Here is a 17,502-nt window from a genome sequence, read left to right on the forward strand (position 1 = left end):
TTCGTTAAATTTGTGCAGCAGTAAAGGGTGACTTGTGAGACGTGTGAAAAGCGCGCGAAATGTAGCTGTACCGTGTATTTTCGGTAGATTCCGCATATTTCCGTAACAGGTTTCTATATATTTTCATCAATAATATTTTTAAACACACACAAGTTTGTTTGGGTTATCCTAGTTTAAGAGCCGCCATCCCGTGCCGTGTGTGGAGCCAAACAAGCGACTTGCCAATCTATTAGTCCTTGATATCAGAAGAAACCCAGAACAAATGGAAAACAATATGTCATCAAGCGAATGTGTTTGACATATCATAGGCAGATACGAAGAGGTGCCAGGCCATATGAAATTGAAAAATGTTTTTTTCATGTTACAACATTGAAACTACTCAGAAAACTCTGAGTAAAGTGCAATAAAAGCATATTTGTTATTTAACATTGCATTATCAAAAAAAAAAAATATGATTCATATTTAAGTTTTGTTCTTGAGAGAAACCTGGGGCGTCACGTTTGGACCCTCTGATTCGCAACTGCGTGTAAGATGACATGTTAGCGTAAAGTTTCACCACTTGCAAAAATGTCCATGTTCTCGAATAGAGTAAAAGTCTTTTAAACGAAATTGCATACTGTATATGGTATCAGGTCAGATGAATTATACAATATTGTTTAGATACAACACGCGATGATGCTTGTGATAATTTCACAGTCGTGAATACCCTTTCAGGCGTTGTACAACCGCTACTTACGGGGATTCTGTTAGTTTCTAAATATAGCGTTTATTAGATGACCAACAACTGTTTGTAGTGGAGTCCAGCCTTCTGGATATCTGCCCGAAGAACTCAGTCAGATTATACCCTTCTAGTGACTGTGTAGCTGCGTTGTTCTCTGGCCTACACCGAGACCCCATACTGCATGGTCTTGGAACGTTTCCTCACTCTAACCACCTTGGAGGTAAGCCAATTCGAGAGTGTATGTAAAACTCCGTTGTTTATCCTAGAGTGTCTATAAAAAATACTATAATTTTGTCGATTTGAAGTAGTTCATACACGTTCGGACTGAGTTGAAAGTGCTTTATTTTATTAATATGAGTTTTTTTGTAATAATTTTAAAATCATTTTGTCAAATACAATGTTTTACATAGCGCATGCCTATTTGTGAAACGTATTGTATATGCATTTCCGACTTCTTAACTACATATGTCTTGGTGATTTAAAAAAATATATATTTTTTTTGCCGGTAAAAAATCAATCCTTTTTATAAAAAAAAAAAACTCGGCGTCACATAAATAACATACTGTTAAAATTTGAATAAAAAAATTTTCTACGACTTTATTGACACCAACCGTCGTTTAAATTGTCTTAAATGACTTGCTCATTCGTTTAGCCAAACAGCTTCTCAAAAACAAGTCGCTTATTAGCTTAAATCATGCGTAACAAATCCTTACGGGAAAATCCCATACTAATATCCGCCATGTTGGTTTTTACGGGACGATTTGTTTACAAACGAAGTGCGTAAGTTCCCGTCGAAATCCGGTGAAAATCGTCTGCTTGATCAACTTCTCGGTATTATACGTTGTTCGCGTAAAATAAATCCGAGATATCCGAAATAACACCGAATTGCATTCTGGGTTCTTCGGTTTTTGGACAAACCATTTAAACGTAAACAACATCTCCTAGCAACCCGATCACTGTAAACATGGCCGACTTTTTACAATGTAAATATTGCCACCTAAAATTAAAATCTGACCGGAATTTAACGATTCAATGTTTAGGGAGAAGCCGTTTGGCTAAACGAATGAGCAAGTCATTTAAGACAATTTAAACGACGGTAGGTGTCAATAAAGTCGTAGAAAATATTTTTATTCAAATTTTAACAGTATGTTATTTATGTGACGCCGAGTATAGGAAATGTTAACATATAAATACCTAAATATAAAACAAACCGTTGTGCATTTCTACTTTAAAATGATAAAGGCTGAGGACTCCAGAAATTCCACTTGTCAAATTGTGTGTTTCCTGCTTTCGACTGGTCCCTGAATCCATAAATATACCAGTTCAGGGAAATTGTCTAAAATGAAAACATATCAAAAACCAAAATGACAAAAGATTGACAAGAGATTCCCGACCTGGGGCAGGCATTGAACTCTAGTTCAATGGCGGGACTCCAACCCTTTCCGACGTCTACCATTGGTAGACAACAATGTAAACAAATTATGCGATGAAACTCCTTTCAAAAGAGGTTGGATATCTAGTCCGAATTTCCTTTGACCCTGCAAAGGTTATAATTATATACATATCACGAATATCCAAGTAAAAAAAGGAGGGTGCAGGGTCAGAGGAAATTCGGACTAGCTGGGTACCAATGTAAAAAACAACAACAATCAAACACACAATAAAAAAGTAAATAAATAAATAACGAAATAAATAAATAAAGCTTTATAGAAGACTATAAATATCCTTGCATATTCTAGAATTTCCGGAAATTTACTATTTAAACCGGTTTTGGCTCTTTACTTTACAGGTTACCTCAAGATTGGAAAACCCCTTTCTCGTTGCATTTTCTATTTATAGGATTATTTCTTGCAAGTATTTTACTTCCTAAGAGTACCAGTTTTGGTATATATTGGTGACAAGTAATTAAGTCGTTTCAGTAGTTACAGATCAAACTTTGCTACTGTTTACTCTTGTGATCGCGTAAGTATAAATGTAGTCTTTCTATATATTTTGTTTTGCCTTTCCGGTTTGCCACAGTTTGGTTTTAAAACATTCTGTCAAAATACTCGATAATCTACCGCCTGCCTTAACGCAGGTATACGGTAGATTGTCATCCCCTTCTCAAAAATCTTCGACCATAGCGACTCTTCCTAACCCTATGGGTTTTTAGTTGAATGTAATGGAAGAGCATGCATAATCATGTCTTCTTCACAGACGCAGACTCCTCGGTGATAGTCCAGTGGCAAACTGTTTCTGCTAAAAGTTGTCACTTTGCCAAGAAAATTTAATGACTGTTGCAAATGATATATATGTATCACAGCACCTGCCACCTCCCCTCACATTTGTTTTTCATCTCAAGTACATTAGGCTGCAACTAATCCCTTTTGGGATTCAGTGCAACAAGTTCCCTCCTTTTCCTTTTGTCTTTATATAGCCATGTGTTGGTGCTTGCCCCAAAGTGTTTCCTTTAGCTCAGACTAAACTGTTCTCCTTTGGGTAGTATCAGATCTGTCCCATTTTCTTTTCCCAGGTAGTGTCCAACATATAACTTTCTTTTACAGACGGTCATTTCCCATTCTTAACACTTGGTGCAACCATCTGAAGTGTCTTTGTTTTAGCTCTGTAGCAATGGCTTTACATTGACACTTCCTCAATTTAAAAAAAAAACATTCGTCATTTTTTGCCAAAATATTTTTTGGATTTTGGAGAGCTTGCTCTTTTAAAATAGTACTTCAAAATTCTAGAGATCACTCTGAATGACAAGCAAACACTGACCAATACAGACATACCGTAGTGCTGCAGACGCCTAAGGATTTTTCTAACTTTAATGGGCCTAGAGGGTATATGGATATATCATATGTCAATGGAAATGTAAATCAATGTAGTTTTTGAATACCATTCTTTTCTAACTGAAAAGTGGTAAAGTTTTTCTGCTATTTTGCATTAAATAGAGGATGGGTCAAAGATCAATCGACTCCAATACACTTTGGTAAGTGATTTAAGTGAAATCGTTCATTGTAGTTATCGGAAAACGTAATATGTAAAGATGATATGTATAGAATTTCAAAAATGTAAAAAAGAACTTTTTCCAACAAAAGTTGACTATTTAATTACAGAACAAAAATGCCTCTAAAATTGGTTGCATTTTAGTGCATTTTCAATGATTAAGAGATACATTGTAATAAGACACCATAAAATATTACAATGTATATCTAAGTATTCTTTACTGAATAACAAATAAAATAGACACAACGTTCTCGATTCGATCTGCAACATGAGCTTTGCAAAATGAGTTTGAAGTTGCAAAATTTCACATATTTGAACTATTAATTGTACTAAAATTGTACAACACCGAATCGTTTCCAGACAATTTGTCTAGTTTCCAGTCTGTTTTATGAAAAGAGACACATGTAAAGTATTGAGTCTACCTTACGTTTTGATGAAAAGACTTAAGGTTTTGAGATTTATTTTTTGTACATACAAAAATCATACATATTTTTTTTGTTGCATTTGTCTTTATATGCTTGAACTTCAAATAAAGCCTTAAAGATTTAACCATGAATCCAGGATTCTCAAACAAAAAAATGTGACTTTGGGGTTCATGATAAGGCTAGATTTGTAATAAATTTGACAATACATACTCAGAACTTTGAACTTTGCATGGAAGCATGTGCAAACATGTACATGCATGTTGTCACAATATTTATGTCTTATGATGTTTAACTGTGCGCCAGGCTGATGCTTGTTATGCAATATCCTCTGCAGCGGCCGACCTACACTGTGAAAAAGAGGGTGCCAGCCGGGGTTCCTAAGAAAAGGGGATATGTGCTAGGATATTATTTTTGCGTCGTAAATATACATGTACAGAGCAGTTGTAGTAAGTGGTTTGTGCATTGAATTGTGCATTACTTCTGTCGTCATATTTTGACAAAAAAGAATAGTTGTTTTGAACATTTACAATGTCATAGTTTTAATTTTCAGGCAGCTAATTGTGTCTGTCTGCTTGACACAAAGAATGAATAAGTGAGCCACTTTATATTTTCACTCTAATTATGATTTGATATAATCTAAATACCGATAAGAATTAAACTGAATATGGGATCACAACTGTAAAAGCATCTCCGCTAGCCAAGGGTTATGGTCTTGCCCCCTCCCTTCACGCAATGGGAGGGGTAGGACCATGACCTTTGCCTACTGAAGATACTGCAAAATCTAGGAATCGGAAATAAGCCACTCATAACTTGGAAACTTTTCATCGGTCTATTCGATAGTAAAGGCTGATTTTATTTGAAATAATGCATTTACAAAAAATCTTTGTAATATTCTCTTTTTCACTGTCGCATACTAGATGACTTTTAAGCAATGTAAGAGTTTCTCTCCGGAATGACATCATTTATATAAGAACAGATTGACAAGGGCTTAAGGAAAACAGAGAAAAGGCGTTAAAATTAACATCCTACCAATGAATCTGGTCCAAACCCCCAGTTTTTTTGTTTTTTTGGGGTTTTTTTTCATCAAGCCTGGCTTGCTAGTTAATTCTTTAAATTTACATGTAATTCTTGGATATCCTGTTCTTCATTCCAATTTCCTTAAAACGAACATTGTTGAGTGCTCAATTATTGAATAACAGAAAAAAATATGTCAAACTTTTATCTATTTGCTTAAAAAGCACTTAAAATATTGATCATGTCAAAAAATAAGTTACTTTGGATAATATTCATAGTTTTCTGTTGTACGAACAGTTCAGAAACAGAACAGGTTGTCTGGGAAATGATTGCATATTTTACAATTTTAGTATGATTAGTAGTTAAAATATGTGAAAATTTGCAACTTCAAACACATTTTGTAAAGCTCATGTTGCTGATCGATTGAGAACGTTGTGTTTATTTTATTTGTTATTCAGTAAAGAATATTTAGATATACATTGTAATATTCTACAGTGTCTGACTATCTCTTAATCATTGAAAATGCACTAAAATGCAACCATTTTAGGGGCAATTTGTTATGCGATTAAATAGTTAACTTTTGACAGAAGTAGTTCTTTTTTACATTTTTGAAATTCTATACATGTGACCATTACATGTTACTTGTTTTCTATTACCTACTATAAATGATTTCACTAAAATCTTTTATCAAAGTGTATTTGGGTTGATTGATCTTTGACCCCTCCTCTATTTAATGCAAAATGGCAGAAAACTTTACCGTTTCTCACTTTGATAAGTCTGATATTCAAAAACTATATTGATTTATTTTTCCATTGACATATGATAAAGCCGTATATTCGCTAAGCCCATTACACTCAAAAACTAAAGCACTTTTTGATACCTGTCTGCAGCATTACAGGTCTTTATTTAGATATATGATCACCATACAAGAGTATTGGTACATTCTCAATGTTTGTGCTTAAAAATGATTAACAATATTCTGCCTCAAGTTGTCCTAAAGCATAGGCTTTGTACACATACTTAGGTTTCTATATTCCCTGTAAGTGTTCTTATCAGGTCAACCAAATTTGCTGAAGCATTCTTTCATGTCTTGTCTTTAGGAGCATCATACAGGACTTAGACCTGGTCCATGCTCCCAGTTTTCAGTGGAGTCCGAGTTGCTCATTTGCTTTTGTTACTTTGTATGTATGATTTTAGTTACTTCATGTTCTTTGTTGTGTATATCTGTTTTCCATGTCTGGTCTTTGTCCCTGGATTACATTCTTTTGATTACCGCTATAAACTTGGTTCCCTTGATTATTCATTCTGGATAAATCATGTTATAGAAAGATTCAACTTCCTTTTGTGGCATGTAATTTAGTCTTGTGTTGATTTTTTTTATAAGCTATTGCATTTCACACAGTATTTACTCATGCAATACAGGTTATAACCAAAAGGAATAGAGATAAAATTGTTGGGAAAAAAAAACCTTTTTCAAATAAACAAAATGATGTAAAAGTTCTAAGTACATGTACATTTTTGTGTATGTACATGTAATTTCTAAATTTTCAGACTGTCGTATTAAATTGAGGACCAATTAGTATCTCTCTAATATTGTGTAGTCATCTTTATTGTTTATTAATTGATAATTGGTTTGTTATGTTCCCTTACGTTACACAGACATCTTTTAATTGATTCTTATTGCGTTGGGTTATTGTGTACCCATATTGTGTTGTCTACATTTGCTAGAGGTAGAGGTAAAGTTAGAGGTAGGGTGGGGCCCATTGTTTCTTTAACACATTCCTGGTTTCCACTTTTTTCTCTTTTTTATTGCCCATAAATTGGCGTCTGTTGTCGCCGTTAGCAATTTTTCAAAACTCATCTCCTCTGACACTACTTTAGGTGGTACCATAGGGTTTAGGTCAATTTTGAAAATTTGGTCTCATTTTATTGATATAAAGCTGTTTTGTAGCAGTCTGCACTGAAATTTCAAGTGTTTTGTCATGAAAAAAGGACATATTTTTCTAATCCTTGGTGTGTGGAGGTTCAAGTAATTTATAAGTAATTTATTGATTATTATTATAAAATCCAGTAGCCACTGTAACATATCCAAAACTAACAGCCAAGTACTATGTTTTATTAAATATCAGGCACTTAGACACTTGCATGAAGGTGGTGGGAAAAGGATAAAAATAATAACACCCCTTTTGATTCATTTTCTCATAAGTTCGCACAAAATAAGGTTTTTTGAAAATCAACCAGCTGAACTTAATACGGCAGAAACCCTGAAATGTTCCTGAAACCATTCTTCATTTAAATTACACCTGTTTACCTTTACATATATTACATCTGTCAATGTATATATGCTTTTACATTTGAACAGTATATTCACCAAATTTTAATTTTTCATTTCTAAATTTACAAAATTTGACTGGGTCAACTTGGTGTGTGAAACAGTGCGCCTAAATGTAACTGTATAGTGCACCCTGACCAATTTGAACTAAACTTGTTAGGAATGTCCCTTTGGGTATCCTGCATAGAACTTGTGTGGGGTTTTTGATCCATCAAAAAACATTGCCACCATTACTAAAAATAGAACATAGGGGTCAGACAGTAGGTTTTCGCATATATCTCCAGGTTTAGCCAAATTTTGAGCAGGGTTAAAGTGTTCAGCATGATGAGATCTATCGGTTATGAAATTTTAGTTTTAATCTGTTTATCCTTGTTCGAGTCATTGCCCTTTTTCGACGTTTTTTTGCTACTTTTAATGTTTTTTCCTTTCAAAAATCTCCTCCTCTGACACTACTTGACCAATTGGTACCAAACTTAGTATGAATATTGCTTGGGGTATACTGCATAGAATTAACGTGGGGATTTTTGATATGTCAAAAAACATGGCGGCCATTACTAAAACTAGAACATAGGGGTCAGTCAGTAGTTTTTCGCATGTATCTCCACAACAGTAAGGTTTAGCCAAACTCTTTCAATTGCTAAATGATCCTTATTATAAGGCCTTCATTGGTCATCAGGGATCAAAGTTGTTTGACGACTCCTTGTAAGAGTTATTGCCCTTGAAAGATGAAAAATAATGTTTTTGTTTTACAGTTTTCAGCTGATATCTTGAAAACTATAGTAGACAGAAAGAAACTTGCAATTGCTGAAATGATCCTTATGATAAGTCCTACCAAAGTCTTATTGAGTCAAAATTGTTTGACAATTCCTTGTTAAATTTATTGCCCTTGAAAGACAAACTTTAACCAGATGAGCAATTCAAGCTACTGGGAGCCTCTTGTTTCTTTTGCCTAATAGGTAAAGATTGTGACTGAAGAATAATTATTCAATTTCAAATAATTGACACATACTACGAGGTAAACCAATCAATATATGAAAAACATTTATTGCATGACTCATGATTGCTTGTTAAACATTTTACTTACTACTTATCTAACATAGCCACATGTTTTCTCAGCACTGTATTGTAATTTCGGGAAATGTAAGTAAAGTACATGATCTAAAGATTATACAACTTCCTTTTTCATTACACATGCCCTGGAATAGTATTTTAAACTACCTTATTGACCCTTTGGCATAAATAGCTCTAAATTGGTATCTTTGGTATTTTTACTAGTACTTGTTCCATTAATTAATAGATATTTGAGAATTTTAGCTTGTCCATTAAATATAAACTAATGCGATGTTTTCATGTTTAAGATAGGGCTGTCAAGCTTTTTCTCTATACAAAAGATGCTGTTTTATCGGTTATCATGCCATATGTTCCTTTTCTCTTTCTTCTACCCTGGACTTGACTTTTTATGAGCAACTTGTTTCTAGAAAAGTAGAGGATGCTTACCCTACCGGTGCTCCTGGTCCATGCTCCCAGTTTTCAGTGGAGTCTGAGTTATTAATTTACTTTTTTACTTTGTATGTATCATTTTAGTTACAATGTACTTTATGTTTTTTGGTATGTGTGTCTGTTTTCAATGTCTGGTCTTTGTCTCTGGATTCTTTTGATTTCTGCTAGAATCTTGGTTCCTTTGATTACTCCTTCAAAAGAAATTATATTAAATACTTGCATGTATAAATATGTATCCTTCAAACAAGATAAAATATCTAATAAATTTTATCTGATAAGTAATAAAATAGATTGCATATCTTGCAAAATTTGTATAAGATATCATATATGATATATATGTGATATCTCATAAATGATTTTTTGAAAGATATGTAATAAAGTTTATGAGATATCTTTTAAAATTTATGATACTATATAAGATACATGAATCTCCTATATTTAATGAGATATCTGATAAAGAAAAAAATAAAATCTTTCAAAAACTTGGTTATCTTATAAAGTATATGAGATATCTTTAAAGAGGAATAAATGTTATTTTGGTATGCCATAGATATTAATATTATATCCATTTCATCAAAAGAAACTCACAGTTCAATTTAACTGATAAATGTAACATGGGCCCCTCTAACTATATCGAACAGACAAAACTGCCAATAGCACCACCAAGAGTGAAATGTACAATAAATTATATTCTTTTTGGTTAAATATTGATGATGTGTTTATTTGTTTATAATTTGATAGTAGACTACTTGATCCAGTTTCATCTATCTATTTTCTGGTACACTTTTGAAGAATGGAGCAGAGAGATTCAGAACCTGTTCCTGAATCAAAAACAGTTAAAAAAACTGTTTCCATACCACACCCACCAGTGCTAAATGGAGAAAGGTATATGACTCTTTTGTTATACAAAAATAATAGCTTAATATGAATAAGTTGTATTATAACTAACAGGTCTGAAGCAATATTTTAAAAGATATGAAGTAATATGTACCAAATCCTGAAACCTTCATCGGTGATAAAATTAAGTAGCTGTCTTTGTAAGAATCATGTAAAATCTGAAAAATGTGATACACCCCAAAAAAGGGGTAATTTTTGTAATTAAATTGCTTTATTTGTCTATACTATGAAATGAGTAATTATTCATTCAAATCTGCCTGCTCTTAGGAGATAATCTACATTGAAAATCCAGTAGATTCTATTGTATTTGAGCGTCATTTACAGAGTTATCTCCCTCAATTTTGAAATCTACGGTACATTCTATATAATTTTTATCTCCTAAGAGCACGGGTTATATGAAAAACCACATGTTATTTTCTGTTTACTATGACAATTCAAACAAAATATCAAAAATAAAAATATGTAGGCTTTTCACCCATGAATCACATTTTGCATGATTCTTAGCTGGGGTGCTACTTAGTAGTTCTATTGGCAATTTGATATACGTTTTTACCACCTAAGAGAAAAAGAAAAAGAGATGTATCACAGGAGCCTTATTATTTAACCTTTATCCAAGGAACGAGCATACATTTTAACTTTCTACATGTATGTCTATCCTGTTGTCTTTCATTCATCTGTCAATTTTCTAACACCATTTTAGACAGGTTGAGTGATCTGCTATATAAGGACATTGAATACCACATAAAGGGGATGACCCAGGATGACCTACCAATCATGTCAATGAGATACCTGAATGTCATTATTACATGTTTACTTTAAGTTGTTCTCACTTGTTTGAATACAATTTTGAAGTACATTTTAAATTGATGTCTCCACTTAACAACTTTCATTATTGTCATCTTTTTTAACTAGAATATTAAATGTATATTGCATAAAGTGGTATTTCTGCGAACTGATTGGCTGTCAATATTTGCTATCTGAAACCAGGTAGTATTTGCATACAAGTCCGATGTACATGTATAGGTTTCACAATGAGTTATGTTCATCAGATATTGTATAAATTGGAGGAAGTATCTTGTGAACTATACTAGATATATCATAAATTATGTAAACCAACCCCCTGCATGCCCCTACCTTGATCTGCCACTTAAAGTTTACAATTTAGTATAGAATGCCAACTTGGTGACATTATATTTAAACTATATTTCACAAGTGCAATTTATATATTGCATGCTTATTTTGGAAAAAAAATTTTGATAAACAAAAAATATCAGTTTTAATGCATGTATCAATGATAAAAAATATTTTGCCAGTATTTGACTATCTGGGTTATTCTTGTTGTAGCTCTTCTGAGAAGATGATATCCAAAACAAAACTTGAAAGTGAAGAATACAATTTTAAAACTGGAATTGCGGTTGTTATAAACAACATCTCATTTGACCGACGTCTAAATCTTGGTGATCGAAAAGGAAGTGATGTTGATGCATCATCTCTGTTTCAAAGGTTTCAGGAGCTTGGATTTGACAGTGATCTTTTAAATGATGCAACAGAGGAAGATATGCTGGAAAAATTTAAAGAAAGTAGGTTTTTGAAGAAGAATGAAGTTACATCAGTTTTTAGTACAGTGAAACTTGTCTAAACTGAACCCTGAATAATCAGAAACCTGTCTAAACCAAACCCTGAATAATACAAAAGCCTGTCCAAACCATGACCCCTTCTTGAAGTTCCCTTTAATCAATTTTAATGTATTTTAACCTGGGTAAACCAAACTCCTCTCTAAACAAAACAAATTTTAAGTCTGAAAGAGATTCGGTTTTGATAAGATTCACTGTACTCTACTGACTCTCAAATATTTTTGCATGGCTACTGATATCTAGGTTACAGGTCTAAATGTACATTGAGATTTGATTTTTCTTTTCAGGTATTTTTGAATTAAAATATAACAATTGTTTTAAATTGCTGGTTAGATTATGGCATATAAACGACTTTGGGTCAGTTTACGCTGCAACATAACTGTGAAGCCAAAGTATCCAGAGTCGTTTATATCCCATGATCTAGCCAGCAATTGAAAACAATCCTGAAGTAAATGGTTTAGGAGACGTTGCACTTACAAGATAGATCAACAAATGGATAGATGGTTAGGCTAGGTGGTTAGGATAGATGGATAGACTAGGTGGTTAGGATAGATGGTTAGGCTAGGTGGTTAGGATAGATGGTTAGAATAGATGGTTAGACTATGTGGTTAAGATAGATGGTTAGGCTAGGTGGTTTGTATAAAGGTCATAAGCCTTTTCGTTAATAATATTTATATGAATGATTCCTTTCAATACTTTTTTCCCAATGCTTAGAGATGTTGAGCTGAACTCAGTTATATATACTCAAAGACAATGAACTCTTGACCTAGTGGCTGAAATTCAATTACTATAATTTGTTTTAATAACATGTATAAAATGTTTTAATTAATGAGCTATCATCACATCCATGTATTTTATTAATGTTTTTTTTTATTAATTTCTAGTAAAAGATGACAAGGAATACCTTAAAAGTGTAGATTGTTTGATAGTTGCATTGCTTACCCATGGAAAAGAAGATACAGTTTATACAACAGACAAAGAATTAAAGATTAAAACAGTCATGGATTACTTCAATGCATCAAACTGTCCAGAACTTATTCTGAAGCCTAAAATATTTATTTTACAGGTAATTAAACTGTTGCAAAACAGTGTTACCATCATTTTGCCATTTTTGCGAACTTTATGGTATTTGCCACTTGCAAAATTCTTGTAGTACATGAGACATTTCAGAATACTCTCCATTGTCTTGCTTGGGGTAAAACCCTCTCCCTGAGTTGGGAGGTTGTTGGCAAAAGGCTTTAAAATTGATGGTCACTGCTTTTTCCCCAAGCATAGAGCATATAGGAGATAGAGTGACCACTGATTGGCTCAATAAGAATACAGTGTTTGAATGTGGTGACATGCTCACTTGTGGACTGTAGCTTCTGTGAGATCTGGATTAGTATATGGGACATGTAATATGATTTGAACCTGTGAAGAGATAATGCCTTTCTCGTCTCTATTTTAAGAAATATTTCAATTGGTCATAACCATGTCTTTGATACCACAAGCAAATTTATGTGGAACAAATGCCAGTAATTTTTTTACCAATGCCTATTCTTGTTATTGTCAAATGTTCCACAAAGGACCAGGATGATATATAATTAGGTCCTTTCTCACATTTCAATGTTTTCTAATTAATTGATGTATGCAAACTTTCAATTTTTCTTTAAAATTTTTGGTGCTTTACTCCATTAATATCTGCTATAGAACAGATGTGACTGATGTTTTAGATTATAGATTATGATAAAAAAAAAGAATTAATATATGTACATAACTATGATACTTCCTTATCACTATGTTCATGTAAAGTTATCATCTTCGTTGTTTTATGGGGTATGTTTCAAAAAAGGTATACTTAGCTTTCTTATGTTCTTGGTTTATTGTTTAAATCATTTCAGGCATGTCGGGGTCAAGATGTTGGTTCAGGTGTTAACATGAGTGTTTTAAGAGACCCTAATCAAACTGATGCCAAAGCAGAGACCATAGATTATGATCAGAACTTTGGTGAGGTAGTCAGGATACCAAATGAAGCAGATTTCTTGGCAGTTTATGCATCCTCTCCAGGTATAAAGACAGTAGCTAAGTCAATTAAGTTTCATGTTTTCTGTTTCTCATGATTCAGAATGTAACTTCAAATTAGAAATCTAATTTTAGTAATATTCTATGTTATAAAGAGACTTATTTCCACATTTCATTTTTTTGTAATAAATTCATCCATTTCATCTTTCTTAAAGTTGAATGTTGATTTTTATCTGCAATGGTTAAAGAGTGATAAATTACATAGAAAGCATTGAAATTCATTGCAAAAGCGAGATAACTCCATTTTGTGCAAAATTCAGAACTTTAAAATTATTTTCTTAGTCATCTATTGTCAAGTTTAAAAAGTGTTTGTACTGTTTGATACACATATGATATATACATACACATATGATATATACATTTCATTGGAACAAAAAAATCAGTGGCATAAATTTACCATGTGCTACCTGTATCATAAGAACTGCCTGATTTTACATCGACAGCCTCTAAAGTTGTGTTGAACCTTTTGAGTGGCACCTTTAACAATCTTTTAATCTACTGTTGCTTTTTATATCAGGATATGGATCTTTCCGGAACACAGAAAAAGGTTCCCCTTTTGTTCGATACTTGTCAGATGAACTTTTGAGAATGAAAGAAGGGGACGATTTCTACAAAGTACTTACTAGAGTCAATAAGAAGGTTGGATTGGGTTACAAACCTAATTTTAATGGAGTAGCCAATCCTACACAGATGCCATGTTTTGTTTCACATCTTACCAAAGAATTGGTTTTAAAACCTATAAAGTGAGACACTTGGGTGAGACATTGCAAGGTCCATGTAAAGTTAAACTCTCTTTACTTGTTCTCTCAGGTGTTCATTTTAAGTCTGTCTTATTTTTATTTATTATTCAAAGTTTCTATTTCATAGAGTTTTGCTAAGTAACCTGAAATATAATTTTACAATCTAATTTTTTTAAAACACTGCTGGATTTCACAGAGTTGTATGTGTAAAGTGTGCGTGTAAGGTGTCTTATTCTATTCAAATTTTTTATTTCATAGAGTTTTGATAAGTTACCAAAAATATAAATTTACAGTCTGATTTTTTTATATCTCTGGTTGATCTTACAAATAAGTTGCATGTGTATGATTGATTGTAAGGTATATTGACATATAAATACATTGATATTTTAAAATAAGATGCCTCATCACATAGGTAAAATAATTTTCTACTCAATTTAGAGTACGAAACAGATGAGTCAAATAAAATTTAAAGACATTTTCATTAAAAGGCAGAGCCAAGGTTCTTGTTATTGAAGATAACTTACTGATGTGGTTAGGGTTTGAGAAGAAAAGGAGAGTGTCTATTGAAAAAAAGAACTGGTCTTTTTTGCATATCTTTTAAAAAAATCTGTCACTAATTTTTATCTTAAAATGTATATATTTTGCATGCATGTATATTTTGTTATTGATTAACCAACCTATGATTTGAGATATTTTTTTCAAAATAAATTTTGCTTAAGACTCCATTGGGGTTATGAATATAAAGTGAAACTGATTATATTAAACACATATGTCCATTTCAGTTCATCATATTACAAAAATGTTATTGGTTATATTTTAAACTTAGGATATTGCAATGTGTGTTTTTATTTTATACATATAAATTAAGCAGTAGTCCATGTAAAGATAAGGCATATAAAGGTACAGATAAACCAGTTTCCATAATTTTGTATTGGGCTTGTAAATCTTGCTTTTGATTAATTTTTTAACTAGAATTTCTTCTGTTGAATGCAGTCAAAAACCAAAGACAGATTTGTGTTAGCTTGTGATTTTCAGGTACATCAATATTGTGCCCAGTTGTCATAACTTCCTATATTTTTATTATTATACCAAACATTTTGTGTTTTGGTAATACTTAAGTGTCATAGTTTCATCTATCAATTTATTCATTTGTGTTTTTTGTTATCTAGATATCTACGCTCTATAAGCAACCACATCATATTGTTTAGAGTGGGATTTTGTGTTCCATTCTCTTGAATTCATAGAATCTGATGACTTGACTAACAAGTCCTGTTGCTGAAATACATTTGACACATGGACAGGATGTATATAGGCCTAGCCTGCTATCCAATCCTATTGATTATAATTCATGAATGAAATATGTTTAAAACAGTAATCAAGGGAACCAAGGTTATAGCGGTAATGAAAAGAATGCAATCCAGGGACAAAAACCAGACATGGAACTCAGACTCCACCAAAAACTGGGAGCATGGGCCAGGTGCACCGGTAGAGTAAGCGTCCTCTGCTTTTCTAGAAACACCCTCCGAGTTGCTCATTAAAAGTCAAGTGCGGGGTAGACAAAAGACGAAAGGAAAGCTAGGACACGTTGAACAAATCAGTTTTCAAAATGCAGATGGATACCCCGTAATGATCGATGAGTTCATGATGACGACTATAAAATTGAAAATTTAATGACATTTTCTATACTAATTTATGTTTCCTTGTTACATTGCAAAATTGCGTTTAAAGGACATTAATTTTGTTCATCTTTCTGTCATTTCTCATATTTAGCCAGTTTGGTATAACATTCCATCATATTTTTGTCGAAGCATTTAGGCCAATTTCACTGTTGGATCTTGTGGTGAAGCACAACATGTATCGTTCTAGGCAGTGTTTTTTGCGGAAATTATTTACTTTGTTCAATAAATATCGTAATAACATATTTTTGTCAATCTAAAGTTTTTAAAATATTTTTTATTTGTGGTTCCTGTGAAGAATGTATTTGGTCGGAAATTTGGAAACTGCAGTCGATTCCCTCAAATTTGATATACACTTGTTAAAAACAAACTCATGACTTTTGTTAAAACATCTTGTTTAAAACAATATATTTTTATCACTAGTGTCACTGTTAATGGCTTTTGTTTTTATAAAAATTATGTTAAATATATTTCTGAAGTGTAAATAAAGTCATATTTTATTTTTACAATAGAATATTGATCATTATGTTCATTCGAACACGTGGTCACATCGCAAAAATGGTGGGCCATTCAGAAATATATTTAACACTACAACTGTTAAAAAATCTCTTCTTGAAATTCAAAAATTTCCATTTTATAATAATTATGTTAAATATATTTCTGAAGTGTAAATAAAATATTTTATTTTTACAACAGAATACTCACAGTTTCCATTCAGAAATATATTTAACACTACAATTATTATAAAATCTCTTCTTGAAATTCAAAAATTTCCATTTGTTTTTTATTACCATTTTATATATGTTACTCGGTTTACACCCAAGATTTGTTTTGTATCAAATTTCTGTTTGCTCTAAGTGTTGAGTAAGACAGGATTCCCTCTAAAATATCAGTGTTCAAATCATGTAAATTGGAATTTAAAAACTTGTTATGCTAATCTCATCTTAGTATTTTAACGGGCAGTGATGGCGTTCCTATGAACTCACACAGATCTTACTGATTCATATATAGAGACGAGACTTTAAATTGTTGATGATTGTTTCATTTTGTTAATTGTGTTCTTTTGTAAATAACAATGTCTTACAAGGGTTGGGCTGTATGTCGAACCTTGCTGTTATATGTATTTTCCTTATAAATGTCCAAAAAGCTTTTATAATCAAAATTAAAGTCATTCACTTCTTTTTCTCTTTGTTCTGTGAATTGCAGATTTTGCCCATTTATCAGTTTTAATTTCAGTAACTTTAGTCTCTACAAAATAAAACGATTTAAAGAAAAAAATCGAAATCAAGGGATATTTGATGTATTTATAAAGGAATTAGATGTTTCATCGGCGTGTAAAAGCGTTTTCAACGACGATGAAACATTAAAAATGAAATATCCAATTTTTATAATTACCTTTCTTTTGTTTCTCTTATTTTATTTCAATTATAGGAAAATAGGCAATACACGGTGATCAATAAAAGTAGCCCACTTAATTGTTTGCGTAGTCAATATAAAAAATGTGTTCGTGATCC

General features: G+C 32.3%; 1 protein-coding gene and 1 long non-coding RNA gene across 5 annotated transcripts; one reads left to right on the plus strand and one right to left on the minus strand.

The window, feature by feature from the left end:
* Window positions 1-335: 335 nt before the first annotated feature.
* Window positions 336-8,658, minus strand: LOC148629109 (uncharacterized). The gene is made up of 3 exons (XR_015914979.1): window positions 8,565-8,658; window positions 1,916-2,057; window positions 336-992 (listed from the first exon to the last, which is right to left on the minus strand). It is a non-coding gene; the product is annotated as an uncharacterized LOC148629109 (long non-coding RNA).
* Window positions 2,520-17,171, plus strand: LOC148629110 (caspase-3-like). 4 transcript variants are annotated; one of them, XM_088544152.1, is made up of 6 exons: window positions 2,520-2,683; window positions 9,773-9,865; window positions 11,222-11,457; window positions 12,396-12,577; window positions 13,392-13,557; window positions 14,090-17,171. In XM_088544152.1, exons 2-6 carry the CDS (start codon window positions 9,774-9,776, stop codon window positions 14,317-14,319), a joined length of 906 nt encoding a protein of 301 aa, XP_088400278.1. In that variant the 5' UTR covers window positions 2,520-2,683; window position 9,773; the 3' UTR covers window positions 14,320-17,171. The 4 variants fall into 4 exon arrangements, with proteins under 4 accessions (XP_088400278.1, XP_088400253.1, XP_088400263.1 ...); XM_088544127.1 differs by having other exon boundaries at window positions 2,522-2,683; window positions 9,722-9,865; XM_088544137.1 differs by lacking the exon at window positions 2,520-2,683 and adding an exon at window positions 8,478-8,495 and having other exon boundaries at window positions 9,722-9,865.
* Window positions 17,172-17,502: the final 331 nt, after the last annotated feature.

The sequence above is a fragment of the Perna viridis genome, chromosome 1 (genome assembly GCF_037379345.1).
Source record: "Perna viridis isolate PV_CMFRI_1.1 ecotype Kerala chromosome 1, ASM3737934v1, whole genome shotgun sequence".
Taxonomy (NCBI): Eukaryota; Metazoa; Mollusca; class Bivalvia; order Mytilida; family Mytilidae; genus Perna; species Perna viridis.

Coding starts and splice junctions, on each gene's coding strand:
- LOC148629110 (XM_088544152.1), top strand. CDS start 9,774: ATGGAGCAGAGAGATTCAGAACCTGTTCCTGAATCAAAAACAGTTAAA. Junction 11,458..12,395: donor GCTGGAAAAATTTAAAGAAA/GTAGGTTTTTGA, acceptor ATTAATTTCTAG/TAAAAGATGACAAGGAATAC. Junction 13,558..14,089: donor AGTTTATGCATCCTCTCCAG/GTATAAAGACAG, acceptor TTTTTATATCAG/GATATGGATCTTTCCGGAAC.